We start from the raw sequence: 23,066 nt of genomic DNA on the forward strand, positions 1-23,066 counted from the left end.
ATGAGAGCATTTAGAAATGGGCTCAATACTGGGTGCATGGCAGGTTCACCCAAAGAAAGGGCTGAATTAGGCACAAAGGGGAGAGAAGCATTCCAGGCAGAGGGAGCAGCACATGCAAAAGCCCTGAGACAGGAAAGCATTTGATATGAACCCCCAGGAAAGAGGCTGGTGTTGCTGGAGCATAGTGGTGGAGAAGGGATGAGACATCACAAGAAAGCAGGGGCCACACTGTAAAGGGCCTTCAAGATCTTGGCAAGGAAAGTGGATTTTCTCTGTGTGCAGAGAAAGCCACTTCAGCATTTTAAGCAAGGGCCCGACATTAACATTGCACTTTACACTTTTAAAACATCCCCCAGCCACTGGGTGAAGAATGGATTGAGGGTAAGAGCAGGGAGACCAGTGAGATGGCTACTGAAGCGATCCTAGACTAATGTGGGGTGGTCATATCCGAAATAAGTGTTTGTTTGGGTGCATGTACACATAGGTTGTAAGTGATGAAGCCAAGATTCTAGCCCAGGAATGTTTGTCCCCATGATCACTCCATCCAAAGGTTATACTGAAAACAAACCTATATTTTCTTACAATACAGATTGATTCCCCCCTTTAAAATTAAACTTTCAGTTATTCAAATAAAACACAGACACCTTTTCCTGGTTAAAATTAAAATATTTTAGTCAAAGCTAAAGTTCATTTGACCACTGCAGTTAATTGTAGTACCCTTTCTCCTCCTCAGAGGTCCCACCTTCATGGGTTTGGAGTAGATCCTTACAGACATTTTGCTACAGATTATATATATATATATATATATAGCCATAGAAAATATAAACTATTGTTTTGCTTTCTGTTTTACATAAATGGAATCAAACTATACATGTTGCTGTGCAACTTGCTCTTTTTTTCACTCAACAGTTTGCCTTGGAAAGCCTTCTATGCTAGTACACATATATGGATCTTTTTTTTAACTCTTGCATAGTATTTTATGGACTGGATGTACCACAGTTTATTTAGCCCACTCACTTTCCAAAGACAGAAATGCATTTTTCTATAAATGTTGTAGCTTTTGAAGGACTTCTGGATTTTTTTTTCTTTCAAAATACAGGACTTTTATTTATGCTAATGGAGGAAGCCACACCACAGCGACAACACAAATATTTAGCAACACCCAGCCTGGTGACTAAGTTTTCCCATTTCCTTTCAGGTGCTTGGCATCCCTGGGAGCTAGCTCTTGTCCATTGCCAAGTCTCTGTTTATAGCAAAAGACTGTGTCGAGAGCAACAAGGAGAATGGTGGAATTGTTGGCTTTGATTTCAGTGCTAGGTCCTGAAGCAGGCAGCCTGGCATGGTGTGAAAAGAGTCTAGCTGTGGAGCCTCAGAGACTGGCTTTAGTTGTGTGACCCTGAGCAAGTCACTTTTTCTCTCTGAGCCTCAGTTTACCCACCCATAAAATGGAGTTTATAATCCTAAACCTGTAGAATGGCTGGGAGGATTAAATGCAAATCACATGTGTAAAGTGGTGGTCACATAAGAGCACATACATGTGCATTTAGCACCCTCTCCCATAGCCCCAGTATAGGGGGCAGGGAGTGGGGGTCCTACATCTCTGAAGGGATCACTCAAGGTCACAGAACAATGAGTAGACAGGAATATTCTATCACTGCTGCCAGTGCAATGTGAGGGTGGCATTTGAGTTCAAAAAGGAGTAAAGGGATTTTCTGCCCACATTCTGAACACCAGCTGTGTGCCAGGCACTGCCCACATCATACCTCCTTTCATCTTCACCCCAGTAGGCAGAACTAGGTTGACCCTCTGTTCCAATATGAGGATGGGGAAACTGAGAGGGGACACCACTTACCCAGAGTATCATAAGTGGTAGAGTGAAGCCTGGTACTCCATCCCCTCTGCCTTTGCAAGCTGATCTGGGAGGCTGCAGGTAGAAACTCTGCAGAGTGCCCCCTCCTGGAGAGACAGGGAAGCTCCTCTCATGATGACAAGTCTGTGTTCAACCATTAAGACCGCTGCACAAGAGAGAAAAATAGCTTTTCTAACCTCCATTTTTCCAAAGAGATGAGATAAAGGCTTCTCAGAGGTCTCCTCAGGACATTCTGAATCAAACCTCTTAAATGACAGAGATAATATGAAATAGACATAATTTTTGTGCAATAAGGTGCAGTTATCTAAAGTTCACTTGAGCGAGATGAGTGTCCTCTCCCTTGGTGAGCCAGGAATCAGGAGTCCAGCCCTGACTCTGCAGCTGGATCACCTGTACCTGGGCCAAGTCATTTCCTCATCTCTCAACTTCCCCACCCGTCAAATAGGAGGGTGATACTGGCTGGCCACGGACTTGCCTTGCTATAGCAGTCAGGGAACCAAGGGGAAAGGACTAGGGGGACTTTAAGGACAGGGTTGTCAGATTTAACAAAGAAAAACACACAATATCCAGTTAAATTTGAATTTCAAATAAACAAAAAATAATTAACATTTTTATTAATATGTCCCCCATATTACATGGGGTACAACCTATACTAAAAGTTATTTGCTGTTTATCTGAAATTCAAATTTAACTGGATGTCCTATATTTTATATAGCAACCCTATTCAGGGCCCCCAGCTCCATTGGACCCTCCATTCTTTGGTGCAGATAACTGATATTTTCATAGTTTCAAGATGAGTACCTGGCCACCACCTTCAAACCAGATTCCCACCACCCACTCCCACACTCTCCTGCCCACAAAATTCCTGCAGTGGAAACTGAGGTGGAAATTCATCCTGACTTAGGGAAAAGACAAGTGGTGGATTTAAATCAGTAGAGAATGTGCCCGCATGTGTATCAAAATGTTTAGAGGGTGCTGGCTGGTCTATGAACCAAAGTCTAGGGCACATGCCTCAGTTACAGGCCAGGTCTCTGGAAGGGGGCGTGCAAGAGGCAGCCACACATTGATGTTTCTCTCCCTATTTCCTTCCCTTGCCCTCTCTATAAATAAATAAATAATATCTTTTTTTTTTAGTTAAAAAAATATTGGCTAGAGGTGTGGTGTGTGGGATGCTTACAAGCAATTGGTCCCATTCCATGCCATGTCCATGTGCACATAAACTAGTGGACATCACATCCACATGTTCTGCAGAGAAACCAGCCAATGCTGTGGCCATGCACATTCACACCAGTGGTTAAATGTTGCATCCACAGCTGTGTGTGACATCTGCATGCACTTGTGCATGGTCAGGTGCTGGTTTTGTGTGTGAGCACGTGAACTGATAAACTCTGCCTACATGTCATCACCCATAAAGGGTCCATAGAAAAGCCCACCTGGGACCACGACATATCATAGAGACACCCTCATCCTGCACCTGCCCATCAGGAGCCATCACACCATGATGCAATCGTAAACTCCAGGCACTGTACTCATGCCCACTATGCGTGCCATGCCTGCTAGACCATAGCCATTAGATTTTTTCTGAACTTAGAGCAACTGTCCAAACAGACACAAACCAAGTGGGAGTCCACACTGGGCTTTTTCCCCACAGTGGCATATTGAACCCATGTTTGTTAAATGGCTCTTACAGGTGGCACATGGCCACCCAGGTGTACAGGCACGTCTGGGTGGCCTCAGCACCCACATCTCCACGTCTGGTCCCCAGTGAGGCAGAAAAGAGAGGGAGGTTTCCTTAGGGCCTCCTCTAGGGAATGGTGAAATCAGCATCCAGAAGATAGTGGCAGCAAAAGTGCATCTCAGTTGGCATTTGACTCCCAGAGCCAAAACCTGGCACAGGAGAGATTTCCAATAAATGTGTTAATGAGTGAATGACCTGGGTGACAAATGCTATCAGGGAAGGTCAAGAAGGATGGGTTGTTCTGGCTGGGAAAATCAAGGAAGGCTTTCAGGAGGTGGTGGTAAATTTTCATCTAGGTCTCAGAAGACTAAATAGCTTGACAGAGGGAAGGGTTGGGCATCCTGGTTTAGGAGCCAAATGAACCAACACAGAAGCAGACAAATGCCAGGTATGTCACGAGGCCAGTCACTTGGCAGGAAAGTGGGATAAACACAGTAGGACTGAGAGTGAGGCAGGAGAGTTCTTTGGCACAACCTCAAAGAGGCTACTATGAGCCCAGGAGTTGAATGCAGCTGTGAATGGGGAGTCATAGAAGGTTGTAGAGCAGGGCAGGAATGCTGTCAGAGCAACCTTGAGTGTGAGCTCCTAACCCCACACTGCCTGGTCTCTTCTGGTTTCCTTTCTCTCACACCTTATTGTTAGTTACTCTCTCTCCAGACTTTTTCAGCCACCAGCAGAAGACAGATGGTCTGAGTATAGTAGCCATTAGACTCAAGTCTGACTTTGTCAGCTTTTCAAACTGCAGCACTTGTTCCCCCTTCTGCTGCCCCAATGCAAGTAGTGAGCTTGATCATGGGCAACTTTCAGGAAGGGAAACTGACCGTTTGGGAAGGCAAGTCTGCAGAAGGAAGGGAAAGGTGGTCGCAGGCTAAGCCCAGGCTCTGTCCCCCACCCGCTGTGTGTACTAGACAAGCTGCTACCCTCTCAGGGCCTCAGCAGTAACCTCCATGTGCCAGGGTTGTTGGTGTGGCTCAAAGCACCTGGCAGGTCAGCTCCCTCTCTTCTTCTCCCCCAGAGCAGTGGTTCTTCAGCCAGAGCCTGCATTCTGGTCCCCTGGCAGGGCTATCAAATGCCTGGGCCCCACCTCCAGCAGGTCCAAGGCAGTAGGTCTGGGTGTGACCGATAATTTGCACTTCCAACATGTGTCCAAGTTTTGCTGAAGCTGCTGGTCTGGGAACCACAAAGTATTTGACATGGCTCTGCGTCCCTGGGGAACTCTTAAGACTCTCATGGCCCAGGCCTCACCCAAGCCCAATTTTCATCAGCATCTCTAGGTTTGGAGCCCAGACATTAATATTTTTAAAATTCCCTGGTGATCCTATGTACACTCAAGTCAGGAACTAGTCAGGGGGAGGGGTATCAGAGTAGCAGTGATACTTACCAAGTTCCTACCACATGCCAGGTGCCAGCTCGTGCACAGTAGGTGTGCTTCCTCCTCCCACTGACACTGTGGGGTGCATGCTATCACTGTTCCCAAGTTGCATGAGAGGAAGCTAAGGCTCAGAGAGAGGAAGTTACCTGCCCAAGGTCACACAACTGGGAAGTAGTAACTCTCAGACTTAGGTCTGTCCTCCCATTCACTGTTTTGTCTTCAACGCTGTGAATTCCCAAACACCCCAGCAGTGATGCCTTTATAAACCGCCCACTCTCCCTGGCCTCTAACAGGGCACATGCACGTGGATTCCCCTCGCACATGTGGCCCCATGCCACATATCTGTGTGTGCCCAGGCCTGTGCACGGATGCACAGCCACATCCTGAGTGTGTGCATACCTGCACCCACAGCCTTTCACACACACCTTGTCACACATCTGCCTTCTCAGGGGCCTCACAGGCACCACATGGTTTGAATCTTGTTTCTGTTTTTTAAATGCGTGCAGCAGGACCATGAAGCCACCATTAGTTTTCCTGGGAAAGCAGTCGCAATTCATTTCATCTGAAATGTTCTAAGTGCCCCAGAGTGACAGGATCAGGCTAGTGTGAATCAATGGTTCATGTTGCCTTAATCAAGGAAGGTCACTGTAGGGCATTTCTTCCAAGCAGGCACAGCCCACCCTGACTAGATCAGGCTGGAGTAGGGCAGATGTGAGCCCTGACCTCTGTGGAAAGAGGCCTGACTCAGTTGCCCTTCCAACAGAAGGACCCTGTGCCTCAGTGTACACACCTGCATAATGGGAGATCACAATAGAAGAAGAGGGCTTTACAGTTCACAAAGCACTGTCCGAGCTTTGGTTCTGTTCAAACCTCAAGAGAGAGAGCCCAAGGGCCTCCTGCCCCCATAGCAGGTAAGCAGTGTACTCGAGGTCACCCAGCAAGTAAAGATGCATCTAAACTAGGTCTCAGGACCAAGTTAGGGGTGTGTCGTGGCTGCAGTGGTGGGTTCTGATCCATCTAAGACAGTGGCAATGCCAACAGAAATTTCTGGGAGGCACATTCCAGACCCAGAGTATCAGTAGTGATAGTGTGGTAGTTAGTGGTAGTGTGGTAGTTAGTGGTAGTGTGGTAGCTAGTAGTAGTGGTGGTAGTTAGTAGAAACAACTGCATCTATCATTTATGAGGGCCATCTCTGCCAGGCACTTTTTACACACAGCATATTCCTGATCTTCCAGCAATCCCATAAGACATTTTTATTTTTATCCCATTTCACAGAGGTAGAAACTGAGGCTTAGAGTGGAAAATGATTTGCGCAAGGCACCAACTCCAAACCAAAGAGCAGCTGGGATTTGAACCCAGCTCTGAAGTTCCTGGAAACAAGGGGCCAGTTGCACCCCTGAAACAGCCTGCCCTCAGCTTACTTTTGCCTTCCCCCTCACCACTGCCTCTGCAGCCGTGGCCTCCTGCCCCCAGCATCTGAGGGAGCAGCTGGTTTTCACAGTAGCATGGAGCAGCATATGGAAAGTCTAAGGGACACAGCTACTGTGCTTACTTTTTACTTTAAATCATTTGCTCAGACAGCAGACAGGTCCACTCAGCCTTACAATGGCCCCCAAATATCAAACAGCTTCAGTGGGCAAAGTTTACTCTGGCTCCCACAGGGGTTGAAAAAGTTCCCTGGGTCCCTTTGCTGAAAACAAGGATGCTCAGCCTCGGTGGGATCTCAGAGCAGGGGTGGTCAGAAGTCATCTTGATAGCCTGGAAAACTCACTCTGAGGCCCTCCCAGTGACCAGAGTCCCCTACTTTTAATTGATCCCAGCCTATCAGCATGAGGTAGCTTGCTTTGGTACCCTGCCCCCATACACAGAAAAAGCAAAGCCCTGTTCCCAGTTACCAGGGCAGAAAGTAAGACATATTTCATATCTCAGTGTCACATCGTGACCCTTTATTCTGACCGCTAACCCGGTCCCTGTGCCTTTACTTACCTCTGTAGCCCCTATTTATTCTGACTGATTATTCATGTTCTACCTCTAAAGCAGTTTATGAAAGTTTGTCTCATACAGAAAGATTTTTAACAACGCAAGTGAGGAATTCAAGTAGAGGGAAGAAAGGAAAAATAAGATGATGATTCCCAGGCATAATAAGTGCCACTGCAGTGCAGCTCCAAGAGGGCAACTGCAAGTTCAGTGCTGAGCTACCAGGCAGGCAAGGGAAAGAGGGCAACAAGTTGAGTTCCATGAGCCAAAGACTCTGTTAGATCACCCCTCATCCTCACCATAAGGCGTGCATAATGATGACCCTTTGTGGCACCTGAGAGATGTGTCCTATTCTGTGGAGATAATCTGTTCCCTCTCCTGAGGGGCAAACCAAGGATGCTTCAGTCACATTGGCTTTTTCCAAGCCCTTTGGGGTTTCTTATGCCTTTGAAGACTTCCGCCCCACACCCACACCCTATACCTGATTAACCTCTGCTTTTTCTTCCAAGCTCACCCAATTACACTTCCCCCAGGAAACCCATCCCAGCAGCCCAGTCTTCCCCACTGCAGTGTCCCCAGTGTATAGAACAATGTTCGGCTCCTAGTTGGTTCTCAATAAATACTTGTTGATTGTTTAAATGAGTAAGTGGGTGATCGGATGCATACCATCTAATACAGCCCTAACTACTTTCCCTACCTTGACAGGGCTGAATACAGGAGGAGGGACTCGGGCTTCTTTAAATAAGAGGCTCCTAAGTACCAGGGCCCTGGCATCTGTGACAGGCCACCCATGGCCAGTAGTCCAGCTGCTGCATGCACTCTCCCTTTCCCTCCCGCCTACATCATCCACCCACCTTCAGCTCTCCTATAAAGAAGTCCTCTCTGCCCCCAAAATATCCTAAGCTGGCACTCGCTGTGCCCCTGAGCTTTCCTTAACAGGAACCGTGTCCCCAGAGCCAAGGTGGAATAGTGTTGGGTCAGAGAATTTCAATCACAATGTTCAGCTCCCAGAGGTCCATGCACATGCCCTTCAGCCAGACATCAGGATGTTTATTTGGAATAGCTTGAGTTTTTAATGTTTGTGACAATTTTCCATTTGTTTAAAACACAGTGCCAACCAAACAAAACCCCTCTGATGGCCTGAGGCTACCATTTGTAGCACTCAAGGCTGGATCCAAAATAGCTGAGAGAGAGGAAGTCATTCTAAGCAAAGGAATTAGGGAACTGGCAGAGGCAAAGGCTTAATGGCTGGGAACAAAAATAGTGTGTGTCCAGGATGGCTGGATAGAGATGAAGTTTGGGGCAAGGATTCCTCAAATATCCAATGACAGCCGGAAGCCATTACAACAAATAATTTCTTTGTGACAAAGTCCCCCAGTCTGCACTTGGCTCTCTCCTTTTACATAATAAGTAGAACACACAAACTCTAACTCCCAGTGCTGGAGTATTTTTTTACTGTGAAGGCACACTTACTGCACCTTTGCAGTTTAGACAGCATTGACACACATTTCTGTCTGGATGGCTCACCGCAGTCTAGGGGTTATTTTGCTCCCATTTTATTGATGACAAAACTGAGCCTCTGAAGCATGAAACAACTGGCCCCAGTTCATCCACAAACCTGACTCCTTGCTTAGTGCTCTGCCCTCTGCCTCTTGCCCAGAAAGAAACTGATGCCTGGAACCCCACTACCCCATACCATATCCCATACCAATTCCTGGGCATTTGTGTTTCTGAATTTTCAGGGTCTGGCTGGCCTTGTCCAGCAATATTTGACCCAGTGTATTAATTTTTAATATGCTAAACGGTGAGATGCTCTTTGGTCTAACCTGAATCGCCACCGTCATTTGTCTCACACCAGCCCCAGTTATTTCCGCTCCCCAAACAAGGCCTGTTAATTTTTAGCCAGAAGCCAGGGAGGCTGTGTGAGTCCACTCCTGGGAAGGGGGCGACAGGTGGTCCTGATGGGCTGTTCCGCCTGTAGATCCTCAAAACACTGTCTTTGGATACAATGTATCAGAACTACCAGCTCCCAGCCTTCAGCCAAGCGAATCCTTGAGTCACAGGTGAGGAAACTGAGGCCCAGAGAGGAGAAACGGCTTGTCTGCAGTCACACAGCCCTTCTGCAGGGCCCATCCTCACTCGATGGTCCTCCTCCCTGTCTTAGAGAAATCCCACCGGTCCAGTCTTCCTCCTCCAGGAAGTAGTGATGAATTACCCACACCGCCTCAAACTGGACAACAATAGTATGATATTCTCACCTGGTGCCAGACAAGCCAGATCTTACAGGAGACATCCTACTGTGCCCCACCCCACTCCTGTGCAGAAAGCCCTGCTCTTGCCCACATTTTACAGATGGGGAAACTGAGGCACCAAGAGTCACTTAGCCAGAGTCACTCAGAACTGGGATTTGACATCTGAATCCAAACCCCACCCAAGTCTTAAGGCTTGGTATCCCCAGCTCCAGCTCAGCTCACCTCCCCCTGAGAGAAAGAGGTGAGTGAGACCTTCTGACTACCATCTGCCACCTCAGCATTCCAATATGAGTCTCAACACTCGAGGTTCCTGTCCTGGACTTATTTACTGGGGTGTTTGTTGTTGTGGAAGCTGCCTAACAATTTCTACCATGGAAACAGCCCTAGCAGAAAACACAAATATTTTTATTTTGTGAGCTGTTATTTCCAAAAAACAGAAGGGCTCACAGAAGCCTGTGGTGGGGCAGGGCAGGGCACAACCGAGAAGAGTAGAGGAAATGAGAGAGAGGCTATTCTCCTCTGTCCCAGGACCCAGGATCTCAGTGTTGGGCCTGTGAATCCCCAATGTGACCGAACCCCTGATCCACAGCCAGATTCCCAGAACTAGAGAACAATCGCATTTTCAACTGATCACACCGTGGACTCCAAAATGTTTGAATCACAGACCCTCAGGAGATTCAGCAACTGGCCTCTCTCTGAGTCAGTCAGAAGGGGCCCAGGAGATGGACATGGGCTATCCCCACCCCCGCCAAACTCCCTGGTGAAGCTCTTTATTTACACCAAACTCTATGAGGAGCCCCAAAGTATGAACAGACCCCAGCAGGGCCACTTCAGGGTTTGCAGACCTTGGAACCCTGGATCCTTAGGACCCATTCATCCTATTGAGCTCCCCTATTGTCAAGATGGGGAAACTGAGTCTCAGAGAAAGGAATTGGGTGGCCAAAGGCACAGCAAACTGCTACAACAGGCCAATGTTGACTGGCCATAGCCCCCTTCCTCGGAGGCCACCTGGCCTCTTCAGTTCTTCTTTCTTCCCTTTGTTAAAACCCACTCCCAGGAAAAAGCCTGAAACTCACTCACACCAATGTATCCAGAACTGATAATGGCTTTCCCTCTCAAGGAATCCAAAGGAACTGGTACTTTTAGTTAAAGAAATGAAGCCCAAGTAGAAGAATTTCAGACATTTGCTGTGGATAGAAATGGACAAAAGAGAAAAGACAAGGAACCTTCCTGCAGTTCCTAGGATCACACTACATCATGTGTGATTGGAACAGAGCTGGCCTGGGTTCTCGGGGCCAAGGAACTTCCCCAAGGCAGCAGCTTGATCTCGTGAATGCCTCAGTCTACCCATCCGTAAAATGGCCATAACCCAACTCTGCAATCCCTCATTCTCAGTGCACAGGCAGGACATTGGATCTGCAGAGCTTACCTACACTAATAGGCAAGGTGGGTGCAGGAGCTATCCCTGGGCTATCCTGTAGGGTCCCAACCACTCTGGCACTTGGACACTTCCAATGAAGATCTCATTGTCAGCATTAGAGGAGCCTTAGGACCTAAGCCCCAGATGGGGACATGACCATCTCCCTGCACCCCTGAGCCATAGACTGCTGGATTCCCAGAACCACTGAGCTTTTATATCCATGCACCACTGGACTCTCCCCTTCACATCACTCTACCTAGCACCCAGCACAGCCTGGGCCCATAGTGGAGGTTCAAGAAATGTGCATTGAATGAATGGGTGGATGAATGAATGAGCCGACAAATGACAGACTGCTAGAATCCCATAACTATGTGACATTAGACCACATGCTCCCATAACTGTAACAGCAGAAAGTTTCATCACTCTAACCCCAGGATGCTAACAATGGTGTCATTCTAGGGATCCTTCTGGATTCCCCCTTCTCACGGGTGGACTGAGGCAGAGGTCTGATAAGGTGTGTTCCTCCTTTTCCCCTCCCAGTCCACCCCTCAGCTTTCTTCATTAAACCATAGGTGATCTGCAGTTAGGCTGGCCTCAGGGACAAGACTGACATTGCCCAGCTCCAGGGGACTATTTGTTCTGCATTTTCCACAATTGACACCCCAGGCCAGGCTCATAACACTTGAGCATGTCACCTTCATCCAGTGGGCGGGAGGATTCTAAAGTGGTTGGTGGCTTCAAGTGCCAGGCCCTGAGGGAAAGAATTGGTCTTTTCCCCAAGGCACAGGTGGGACACAAACCCCAAAACAGGTAAGTCCTGCTGTGGTCAAGGACATGTTAGAGGTGACAGCTGGGAGATGCAGTCTGCCTGGGGTAGAAAGGAAGGCCTCACAGCAGAGGGGCCCTGAGAATGGCCTCACTAGCATAGATGGAAGGAAAGGCTTTTCCTAGCTCACTGAACAACATGAGCAAGGCAGGAAGTGTACCAGGTCACTGGTTAGGAAAAAATTAAATGGCATGCCAGGGATTTGGGGTAACACAGTGTAGTATCAAAAGAAAGAGAGAAGCAAGGGGAAGCACTTGCCTTTGAAGGGGCCCAGTACCCAGTGAAGCTGGCCCCTTCCACTGGATCTGGCCTCTGTCTGTCACACACCTGAATTTCCACCAGGAGAGGTTTCTGTTTCAGGCTCCTCTTCCATAGCACAAATGCACCCAAGGGAAGGTGGAGCCATAACCACTAGCATCAGTTGAGCATCCACCACCCCACAGGCACCACTCAAACATGTCACGTGTGTCTACTGGGTGGTCAGCTCCTCAGGGCAGGCACTTTGTCTGTTTTCTGCTCTATCCCAGTGTCCAGAATGGTGCCAGGCACGTAGTATGCACTCAACATATACTCATTGACTGCATGAATTATCTCATGATATGCTCACAAGCACCTGTGGGTTACATACACTCACCATCCCCATTGCAAAGGAAGGCACTAAGACTCAGAGAGCTAAGGGCAGAGTCTGGGATTCGCACCCAGGCAGAAGCTTCTGAGTCTGTGCTCAACAGGGTGGACAGATGCAAAGCAGGAACAAGGGTGCAGGTGCAAGGTCAGCATGATGGTGGCTGCTGTAACAAATGACCACAAACCAGGTGGCTTTGAACAGGAGAAATTTATTCTTTAACAGTTCTAGAGGCCAGAAGTCTGAAATCAAGGTGTTGACAGGGCTATGCTCCTTCCAAAGGTTCTAGGGAACATTCCAGTCCTTCCCTCTTCCAGCTTCTGTTGGCTCTGGGATTTCCTTGGCTTGTGGCTGCATCACTCCAATCTCTACTTCCGTCTCCACACAGGCTTCTTTCCCTCTGTGTCTGTGTCTTCTCCTCTTCGATCTCTTACAAGGACACTGGTCACTGGGCTTGGGGCTCTTCTGAATAATCCAGGGTGACCTCATCTCAAGATCCTTAATCATATCTGCAAAGACCATTTTCCCAAATAAGGTCACATTCACAGGTTCTGGGGAGCACTGGGCACTGGGCTTCTTTCCCTGTCCTTTGCCATGTGGCCAGACCCACTTGGGACAATTCCAGGAACGTGTGTCTCTCTCCTGAGCCCTCCAGACTAACCTCTCTGCACTCTGCCCCCAGGTTTGCCAGGCACCGCTCCAGACCTGGAAAAGAGAAAGCAGATTTTTGGACAAAACTTTATACCTCCAAAGAAGCCAAAAACCTTCCTGCAGCTCGTGTGGGAAGCGCTGCAAGATGTGACGCTGATCATCCTGGAAATCGCGGCCATCATCTCCCTGGGGCTGTCCTTCTACCACCCACCTGGCGAGAGTAACGAAGGTAAGCCAGGGGCCCTCCCTGTAACACGCCTGCCTGGCCACACCAGAGGGCACTCAGGGCTCACACTGACTGCTCCTTCCAGGTGAGGAACCAGGCCCAAAGACACCCACAGCCAATCAGTGGCTGAGATCCTGGGCTCAGGGCCCCGCCTCCAGTGTTCCTATGTGTGAAATGCAAGGGCTGGGCCAACAACAGTAGTAATTACAGTGATCATTTATTGAGCACTTACAGCATGCCAAGCTCTGGGCTGAGATGTTGTCCTAACAGCCCATGAGGGAAGGTCCATGATTGTGCCCATTTTACAGACAAGGGAACCAAGACACAAAGAAGTGCATTAACTTGCTCATGGTCACCCAGGTAATGAAGAGTCGTTATGTTTTAATGAGTGGAGATGGTTAGAAAAACTGCTGCCTAGGCCCGTCCCTGAGAAAGTCTGGTTCTGTTGGAAGGAGTCCAAGTGAGGGGGTGACTCCAGACGTATGTCCAGAGTGCTCTCTGAGGGCTCCCCACTCTCACACCTGAGGACACAGTCCCCAGATTGCTTGCCTAGTGTGCTGCATTCACACTCTTATTTAACAGTGCTTCATCCGCATTCACAGAGGTCCCTCTCAGGTTCCCTGCCCACTGGGTGCTCCAGCTTCTGAAGGACCCTCCTTCAGCTTTAAAGCTGGGCTTCTCCTCAGAACCCCAAGTCACTCACTCACTGAGGCATGCAACTGTGAAAAAAATATATGCACCAAATATTCTAGAACTGGGATTGCAAATTACAGCCCACAGGCCAAATCGGGCTTACTCTCCTACTTTTGTATGACCCATGAGCTAAGATTGGTTTTTATATTTTTTAGTGGTTGAAAAAAGTAAAAATAATACTACTTTGTGACATGTAACTTTTATATGAAATTCATATTTCATTGTATAAAAATAAAGTTTTATTGGAACACCCCCATTTCTTTTTCATATTGTCTATGGCTGCTTTCCCACTACAATGACAGGCTCCAGTAGCTGCAACAAAGACTATATGACCCGCAAAGCTTAAAATACTTGCTATTTGGCCTTTTATTTTTTTAAAGATTTTATTTATTTATTTTTAGAGAGGGGAATGGAAGGAGAAAGAGAGGGAGAGAAATATCAATGTGTGGCTGCTTCTCTAGTGCCCCCTACTGAGGACCTGGCCCCCAACCCAAGCATGTGCCCTGATTGGGAATCCAACCATGACCATTTGGTTTATAGTCCAGTGCTCAATCCACTAAGCCATACCAGCCAGGGCGCTATCTGGCCTTTTAGAGAGAAAGTTTGCCAAACTCTGTCCCAGAAGATGAGGATGGCAAGTTTTGCCTCAAGAAAACTGTTCTCCTTCTCCCTAACTCACTCCCCTCCAAGTGTGGAAGGAGAAAAAAATGGTTGAAGACACTTTCTGAAGAAGCCCCCTGGGTTAGAATCCTGTGTCCATCACTTCACAACTGTGTGATCTTAAGCAAATCACTTTCCTTCTCTCATCCTGTTTCCTCATTTACAAAACAAGGTAAGTGATCCCCCCTTGGAATGTTTATTATGAGGAGGTGATGAAAGGACGTGTGACCAGTGTCTGACAGCCTGGTACATGCAGGTGCCCAGTGGGTGCTGGCCCTGCTGGTCGTACATATAAGTCCTTTAGCTTCTCCATTTCCAATACTATTCTCAACCTCCCCCTGTCTATTTTGTGCCTACCAATTATGCTTCTTATTCCATGTACCTTTTCCCCCTGTTCTCCCCCTCAACTCCTGCTCCCCACTGATAACACTCCATGTGATCTCCATTTCTGTGGTTCTGTTCCTTTTCTAGTTGTTTGCTTAGTTTGTTTTTGTTTTTGTTTCAGGTTCACTTGTTGATAGTTATGAGTTTGTTGTCCCTTTACTGTTCATAGTTCTGACCTTCTTTTTCTTAGATAAGTCCCTCTAACATTTCATATACTAAGGGAATAGTGATGATGAACTCCTTGAACTTGACCTTATCTGGGAAGCACTTTATCTGCCCTTCCAATCTAAATGAAAGGTTTGCTGGATAGAGTAATCTTGGATGTAGGTCCTTGCCTTTCATGACTTGGAATACTTCTTTCCAGCCCCTTCTTGCCTGTAAGGTTTCTTTTGAGAAATCAGCTGATAGTCTTATGGGAACTCCTTTGTAGGTAACTGCCCCCTTTTCTCTTGCTGCTTTTAAGGCTATCTCCTTATATTTAATCTTGAGTGATTTAATTATGATGTGTCTTGGTGTGTTTCTCCTTGGATCCAACTTCTTTGGGACTCTCTGAGCTTCCTAGACTTGCAAGTCTATTTCCTTTGCCAAATTAGGGAAGTTCTCATTCATTATTTGCTCAAATAGGTTTTCCATTTCTTGTTCTTCCTCTTCTTCTGGCACCCCTATGATTAGGATGTTGAGACATTTAAAGTTGTCCCAGAGACTCCTAAGCCTCTCCTCATTTTTTTGAATTCTTGTTTCTTCATTCTGTTCCAGTTGAATGTTTGTTTCTTTCTTCTGTTTCAAATCTTTGATTTGAGTCCCAGTTTCCTTCCCTTCACTCTTGGTTCTCTGTATATTTTTCTTTATTTCATTTTGTATAGCCTTCACTTCCTCTATTTTGTGACCACACTCAACCATTTCTGTGAGCATCCTGATTACCAGTGTTTTGAACTCTGTGTCTGATAGGTTAGCTCTCTCCTCATCTCTTAGTTCCTTTTCTGGGGTTTTGATCTATTCTTTCATTTGGGTCATATTCCTTTATCTTGGTGCCCCTGCTACTTAGTAAGGGGCTGAGCCTTAGGTTTTTACCACTGCAGGACAACCCACTTTGTAGCATTGTGGTGCTATCTGTGTGGTTCCCTCGGTCAGAGAGGCAACAGTGCAACCTGCTTTGCTCTTTCCCCGCTTTCAGTCACTTCCCTTGTTTCCCACAAGTGGATTGTGCCCTTTAAGGTGCTGATTCCCAGGTGGGTGAGCTTGTGTATGTTCTAGGATCCCGTGGGCCCCTCCAACAAACTCTCCTGTGAGACTGGGAGTTTCTCCTGCCACTGCAGCCACCATAGGTTTTTATAGCCAGAGGCTTTGAGGTTTTAGTTTCCCCCACTGAAACCCTGGGTGCATGGTCTGTCTCACTCCCTAGTTGTTCCTCCCAGCTTATCTGCATGTGAATGTGGAATATCCTGGTCCGCCAGACACCGCCTCACCCACCCCAGTCCACCAGCCGCTGCCTTGTCATGTGTCCTTGCCTCCCCAGCTTCCCATCTCTGTCCCTCCTACCAGTTTGGATGAATGTTTCTTTAACTCCTTCGTTGTGAGACTTCTAGACAGTTTGGTTTTCTGGTAGTTCTGGTTGTTTTTTGTTTTTAAATTGGTTGTTATCCTTCTTTTGGTTGTGTGAGGAGCAAAGCATGTTTACCTATGCCTCCATCTTGACTGGAAGCTGTATTGATCCACTCAATGTTTTCTAATGAATATGTGGCATTAACAGATTATCGTATGAGGTTTGCTGCTTCAGGCAAACAAATAAAAAAGAAATAACATATAAGAAATAACCATTTTGAGCCTCATTTCCCCATATGCAGATGTCGTCTCTCAGGTTTCCTAAACACCTGTTCCCCCATCTCCTCCCAAACTAGAGTTGCCCAGGAAACCAAATAACCAAGTCTCTTAGGTGAACTGCCTCAACTTTATACATAATATTACTAAGTTGATTTCTTTTTCTGCACAACCTCTCTCTAAAAAGGGTTTAAAGACATACTATGAGGTCAGGTAGAAAGTCAGACAGAAAAAGGAATGGAAACAAATAAACCAACTATGCTGACACGATTGGTATATAAATTTTTTTTGAGCTTCCTGACAGGCAAGGCAGAAAGGGAATTAGGATGATTTGTATATCTCAAGTTATCAACAAAGGAAAAACAGTTCTTTAGGAAGATAGCATGTCCCCGGACAATGAATTCTGGGACGAAATTTCACATAGGATATTATAAGAAATGAATAATGGGCATCATTCTTTGCAGAAGTTTTACAGAAAATACAGAAAATTGTACATGACTATTTGAATAAGCCTTGAACAGAGCTAAGGGTGCAACACAAAACATAATAATTGTCCTTACTATTTTTATAGCCACCACTAGCTGAGAAGTTCATTTGGTCCTCACAACAACCCTGTGGGTAGGTGTTGTCATTATCTAAGAAACCAAGGCCCTGCGATAGGAAATTGTGTGCTCCGTCACACTCTAGGAAACACAGAGCCATGAGTCAGACAGAGACATTCTGGCTTCTGAGGCCTCGCTTCTATCCTACAGAAAGGGATGGGGTTGACGCAGTGCCAGCTGAGAAAGTGACCTCATGTGACCCAATTCAGTGCGAGATTAGAATTCAGAGGGCAGGTGGTGGAAGGGGTGCAGTGGGAGCACACATAGCACTCCCAGTGTGTGCCAGGGAGAGCTTCCCAGAGCCCTCCAGGCTGATGGCTGCGATCACCTTCATCATCAGGAGGTGGAAACCAAGGCCCAGAGTGGGGAAGGCCTTGCCTTAGGTCACACAGCTTGTACTCAGTAGGGGTGGATTTGAAACCCGAGTCTTATGTTTCTTTTCACTGCCCCTCCCTGCCTTCAGCTTAGACACTAGTGCAGACCGCAGTCTGGGTTGATGAGAGTAGCAGTGCATGCTCTAGTCCTGCAGAGTGAATTCCTGAACTTTGTGATGGTACCCATACCTCCCTGACACCCAGACCCTGGCCTGAGCTCTAAGCTCTGAGCTCTGGATCAACCATGTTGCCAGGACCACCCCCATGCCAGACACAGGCTTCACTAGTTATATAAAAAACGGTGCTGGTAATTGGCTAATAGGCTGTAGAGTTAGCACCCACAGCCCTTCCCTGTTTTCTTGCTCAGCTGAGAGATCTCCAGACACTTGTCAAGGTCACACAGCATGTTTGTGGCAGGACTGGAGTTGGCGCACCCCTGCTCCCAACTCTCTGCCCATGACAGCTACCTGAGTGCCAAAGTGCCAGCAGAGTGACAGGCACACAGTGGGTGCTTAGAAAGTGTTTGTGGTTTGACCGGTTTTGAGGGTCTTTATTCATTGCCAGGCCCTGGTCCACCTAGGAGGTAGCTTCCCCATTTTACTGATTAAACAGAGGGAGTCCCAGAGAGGCTACATGGGTTCCCCAAGGTCACACAGAGCAAAAGTCCACACTCTAGAAAACCCCAGTTCCAGGGAAAGCAGCTGCAGGTTTCCCAGGCCCTGTGATTACAAACTCTAGATCCTCTCCCTGTCCTACTCTAAGGATGACCCAGTGGAGATCTCTGCAAGGTCTGCCTGCTCCTTTCTTCCTTTCCCTTCCTGGTCTCTTCCCGCTAATTGTACCAGGGGCAGCAGGAGTTGTTCCCAGGGTCCAGCGGCTCCCAATGGCTAAACACCTAACCAAGAGATCCACACCTTGCCTTTCTGATCATTCCAAGACACCCTGTAACCATCAGACAGTTCTCAGAGGATCTAAAAGTTAATGGGCTTTTGCTGGCAGAGTGAGTGCCCAGAGGGCTCTTTGGTACCACATCTGCAAGGGCAGCATACAGGGCTGGGAGCCAAGGCAAGAGGGTGCAGATTCCTCTCAACCATGGCCTTGGCTTCCAGAAGTCAGTCCAAGGAGAGCAGCTCATGAAAACGGGAGAGAACCAATGTACATCATGTACTGTGTGCCAGAACCTTACTAGGTCCAGGGCTCACAAAGTCCCTTGGGTCATCCCACTGCACAGCTGTCCAAACTCAGGCTCAAAGAGGCCACGTCACTCACTCGTGGTCACACAGCAGAGCCTGGGTTTGAAGCCAGGTCTTTCCATTGTCCTGAAGGTGCTCCATTATCCTGATCTGTCTCTAAGTGTGCTAAATGCTTTGATACCTAATGGGGGGCCCACTGACAAAGCACACAAGGGGGGAAAGAACACCCTTCCCATGTACAGAGTATATAGCAGGGGCAGGGGATAACAAAAGTCCTGTAAAGTGAAACACTGGGCTCTGTATCTCAAATCACTCCTGTGAAGTCCAAGAGGCTGTGTTTCCATATACTGGGTTTCTGTTTAGCAAGGTTCAACTGTGTTTTCCAGTTTGGGGGGTTCTATTGGTATCATTCATGGTGGTAGAGGAGCACCCTAGTTCCCCTGCTCCCATCATCACGTGATCCGAAATATGGCTGTATCTCCTTTGTAATGTGGGGCTCACGGCTCATTCAGGCTGCTTGTGGGACTCAAAGGCAGTAGTGTGCACCAAACAAATGCTGGGCAGCAGAAAGCAACAGTTTTAACTGAGCCTTTATTGGATGCTCACTGCCACAGATGCTTTACATAAAGGCTCACCCTGAGTCCTATCAGCTACCTAGCAGGGAGTGCCTGTCATTACCCACATTCTGCAGATGAGAAAACCAAGGCACTGTGGTTCAGTAACTAGCTCATGGGAACACAGCAGTTAAATAGTACAGCTGGGATTTGAACTCAGGGCTGGCCCAGTGTCAGTTATCATCAGCACAATTATGAGTATCATTACCATCAAAGGGTGGTCTAGTTAAATGGTTTAAAATTAATGGAAAAGTCTTGAAATTCCCAAAGGAAAAAAAAAGTAGCTTTGAGAACCCTATGCATTGATGTGGTTGTTAGCTAGCCTGCAGGGAACAGCTGGTTCAGTGAAAACCTGTGGAATTTTCCAGCCACACACACTGCTGGGCCACAGTGATTCTGCACCATCCCTAGCCTGGATGCACCAGCTGAGCCTGGACCCTCCCAGGATCTGGGAGCTGAGAAACATTCCCTGGTAACGCTTAGCCTTCTTGTCATATTGCTTCTGACTGCTGGCTTTCCAGATGCTCCTGGTGGGGTCTCTTAAAACTGCTGTTCCCTCTTCCTGGGATTGAATTGGACTTCCAGATGGTCGGCCATAGGTGTATAGCAATATTTTCTATTTTTCCACATGAGGCCAGTGACACTGGCCACATGAGGCCAGTGAGGGGGTGCTGAGTACAGAAACAGTGGGCAGGCTAGGTCCAGTGTCAGACTGTAGTCCCAGGCCTGGATTCAAACTCCAGATTTGCTGTGTGACCCAAGGTGAGTCACTGCCCTTCTCTGAACTACTTCACTTTTTTCATCCAGCTTGAAGATTATAGTGAATGCTTGGCATAAAGCAGGTCTTGCAAGTAGCTCAGCCCCTGTGGAAGAGAACTGCCCTGAGTTTTCTAGGGGTGGATGGTCAGACATGGAAAGGGCCATTCTCCATCTCCCCGACATACCCCACAGTGAAAAAAAGGGCCTGAGCTAGTCCTGGCTGCAGCAATCACGTTGGCCATGTTACCTCACCTCTCCAGGACTCAGTTTTCTCATCTATTAATGGGGTAAATACCATTTACTCTCTGGATCGTGGGAAAGCAAGAGACAGAATGTGTGGAAGGTCTTGGAAAGGCCCTAGCATTCAGCATTAAATGTGTATGGTCTTTTTCCTTTCTCTATTTCACGTGGTAGACCTGGCAGGCCTCAGGCAATTTGAGGGCCCAGACTGGGAGGTACAATGGAGCAAAGGTGTAGGGTCAATGGAGGTCACACAAGTGGTTCAGATGGAGTGTGGGTATAATCACTGTGTAGTAAGGGCTGAATCCAACAAGGGCCAAGTAAGAGGCTCCTATGGCTGAGCATAGGCTGGAGCTTTCACCTTCTTCTCCTTGAGCCCAGGAAGTGGTCTCAGTGACCCCCATTTTGCAGATGAGGATGCTGCAGTTCAGAGAAGGCCATGACTTACCCAGGGTCATACAGGGACAGCAGTAGGATTAGGACCAACTCGTCAGAGGGCAGGTCCAGTGCTGTGGTCCCAGCCCCGTAGCCCAGAGACCTGCCTCATGGTTGGTGGGAAAATAGAAAGAAAAGACATCAACAAAATGTACTGTTGGGGCAGGGGGTCTTCCAGTCAAGATGGAAGCATAGGTAAAAAACAACTCTCCTCCTTACACAATCACATCAAAAATTACAACTAAATTACAGAACAGCTCTCACCTAGAATTGTCAGAAAACCAAGCTGTATGGAAGCCTGACAACCAAAAATTTAAAGAGGTCACATTCATCCAGACAGGAGGGGTGGAGACAGAGAACAGGCAGTCACACACCCATGTGTGATGGATAAAATTGGGAGGGATACCTCAGGAGCAAGGGATCTTAGCCCCACACCAGACCACCCTGCTGAGGGTTCCAGTGCCAGGAAGATAAGTCCCCATAACTTCTGGCTGTAAAAACCAGTGGGAGTTGGGGCGGCAGAAGAAACTGCGGGATTCTTGGGTGTCTCCTCTTAAAGGGTGCACAATGCTCTTAGAACTTATACAGACTTGCTCCCTCTGGGCTCCAGCACTGGGGCAGCAGCTGAAAGAGCACTAGTGGCATATGGGGAGGAATTGAAGTGTCTGGCATCAGTACTAGGGGACAGCTTCCTCCTAGACAGAACTGCAGACAGCAGCCATTTTACCTTTTTTGAGCCCTGCCACCTACAGAGCCTCAGAGTGGTGACACCATATCTGAGACTCCATCAACCTCGTTCACACAGGTTGCCTTGCCCTGACGATTACCTAAGGCTCTGCCCTATCCAACTTACAGGTGCACTTTTCTACAGTAGGCCACATTACTAAGACAGAGAGTCAAAGCAGCTCTACCTAATACATAGAAACAAACACAGGGAGGCTACCAAGATGAGGAGCAAAGAAACATGACCCAAATGAAAGAACAGAACAAAACTCCAGAAAAAGATGGAGATAACAAAATATAGATAAGTAATCTATCATGTGCAGAGTTCAAAACACTGATTATTAGGAAAGCTCAAGGAACTCATTGGGTACTTCAACAGCATAAAAAAGGGCCAAGCAGAAATGAAGGTTACACTAAGTAAAGTAAAGAAAAAATTACAGGGAATCAATAGTGGAGTGGATGAAGCTGAGAATCAAATCAAAGATTTGGAACATACGGAGAAAAAAACACTCAATCAGAACAACAAGAAGAAAAATGAATTAAAAAAAATACAAGGATAGTATAAGCAGCCTCTGGGACAGCTTCAAATGCACCAATGTTCAAATCATAGGGGTGCTGGAAGTAGAAGAGCAATAGCAAGAAATTGAAAGCTTATTTGAAAAAATAATGAAAGAAAACTTCCCTAATTTGGTAAAGCAAGTAGACATACAATTCCAAGAAGCATAGAGTCCCAAACAAGATGGACACAAAGAGAACCACACAAAGATGCATCATAATTAAAATGCCAAAGGTTAAAGATAAAGAGAGAATCATAAAAGCAGCAAGAGAAAAACAGATAGTTACCTACAAAAGACTTCCCATAAAACTGTCAGCTGGTTTCTTAAAATAAACTTTGCAGGCTAGAAGGGACTGACAAGAAGTATTCAAAGTGATGAAGAACCTACAGCCTAGATTACTCTATCCAGCAAAGCTGTCATTTAGAATGGAAGGGCAGATAAAGTGCTTCCCAGACAAGGTAAAGCTAAAGGAGTTCATAATCACCAAACCATTATTATATAAAATATTAAAGGTACTTATTTAAGAAAAAGGAAGATCAAAACAATGAACATTAAAATGGCAATAAATTCATAACTATCAACAACTGAATCTAAAAAATAAACTAAGCAAGCAAACATAACAAAAACAATCATAAATATGGAGATCATTTGGATGGTTATCAGTTGGGAGGAGGAAGGGAGAGAATGGGGGAAAAGAATGCAGGGATTAGTAAGTACAAATTGGTAGGTACAAAATAGACAGGGGTATGTTAAGAACAGTATAGGAAATGAAGTAGCCAAAGAACTTATATGCATGACCCATAGACATGAGCTAAGGGAGGGGATTGCCAGAGGGAATGGGGGGTACTGGGTAAGGGAGGACAAAGAGGGGAAAATTGGGATAACTGTAATAGCATAATCGATAAAATATATTTTTTAAACTGCATTTTAGACCTGAAAGCAGGTGCAATATTGATTAAGCTCATTCTATTCCATCATCACTTTTTCTCTTTTTTCATTAATCAGTCTTCTCCTTTGTGTCAGATCTGTGCTGGAGATGCCATGGACCTTACCTCAT

At 46.9% G+C, this 23,066-nt stretch overlaps 1 protein-coding gene across 16 annotated transcripts in view; it reads left to right on the forward strand.

The window, feature by feature from the left end:
- Positions 1 to 23,066, forward strand: part of ATP2B2 (ATPase plasma membrane Ca2+ transporting 2) — a 450,624-nt gene that overhangs the window by 340,704 nt on the left and 86,854 nt on the right. For all 16 annotated transcript variants that reach the window (XM_036030810.1, XM_036030815.1, XM_028517969.2 and 13 more), the window contains one exon: positions 12,763 to 12,960. In XM_036030810.1, coding sequence (XP_035886703.1) covers positions 12,763 to 12,960 — 198 coding nt within the window. The remainder of the gene's footprint in view (positions 1 to 12,762; positions 12,961 to 23,066) is intronic.

The sequence above is a fragment of the Phyllostomus discolor genome, chromosome 7, assembly GCF_004126475.2.
Source record: "Phyllostomus discolor isolate MPI-MPIP mPhyDis1 chromosome 7, mPhyDis1.pri.v3, whole genome shotgun sequence".
NCBI classification, from domain to species: domain Eukaryota; kingdom Metazoa; phylum Chordata; class Mammalia; order Chiroptera; family Phyllostomidae; genus Phyllostomus; species Phyllostomus discolor.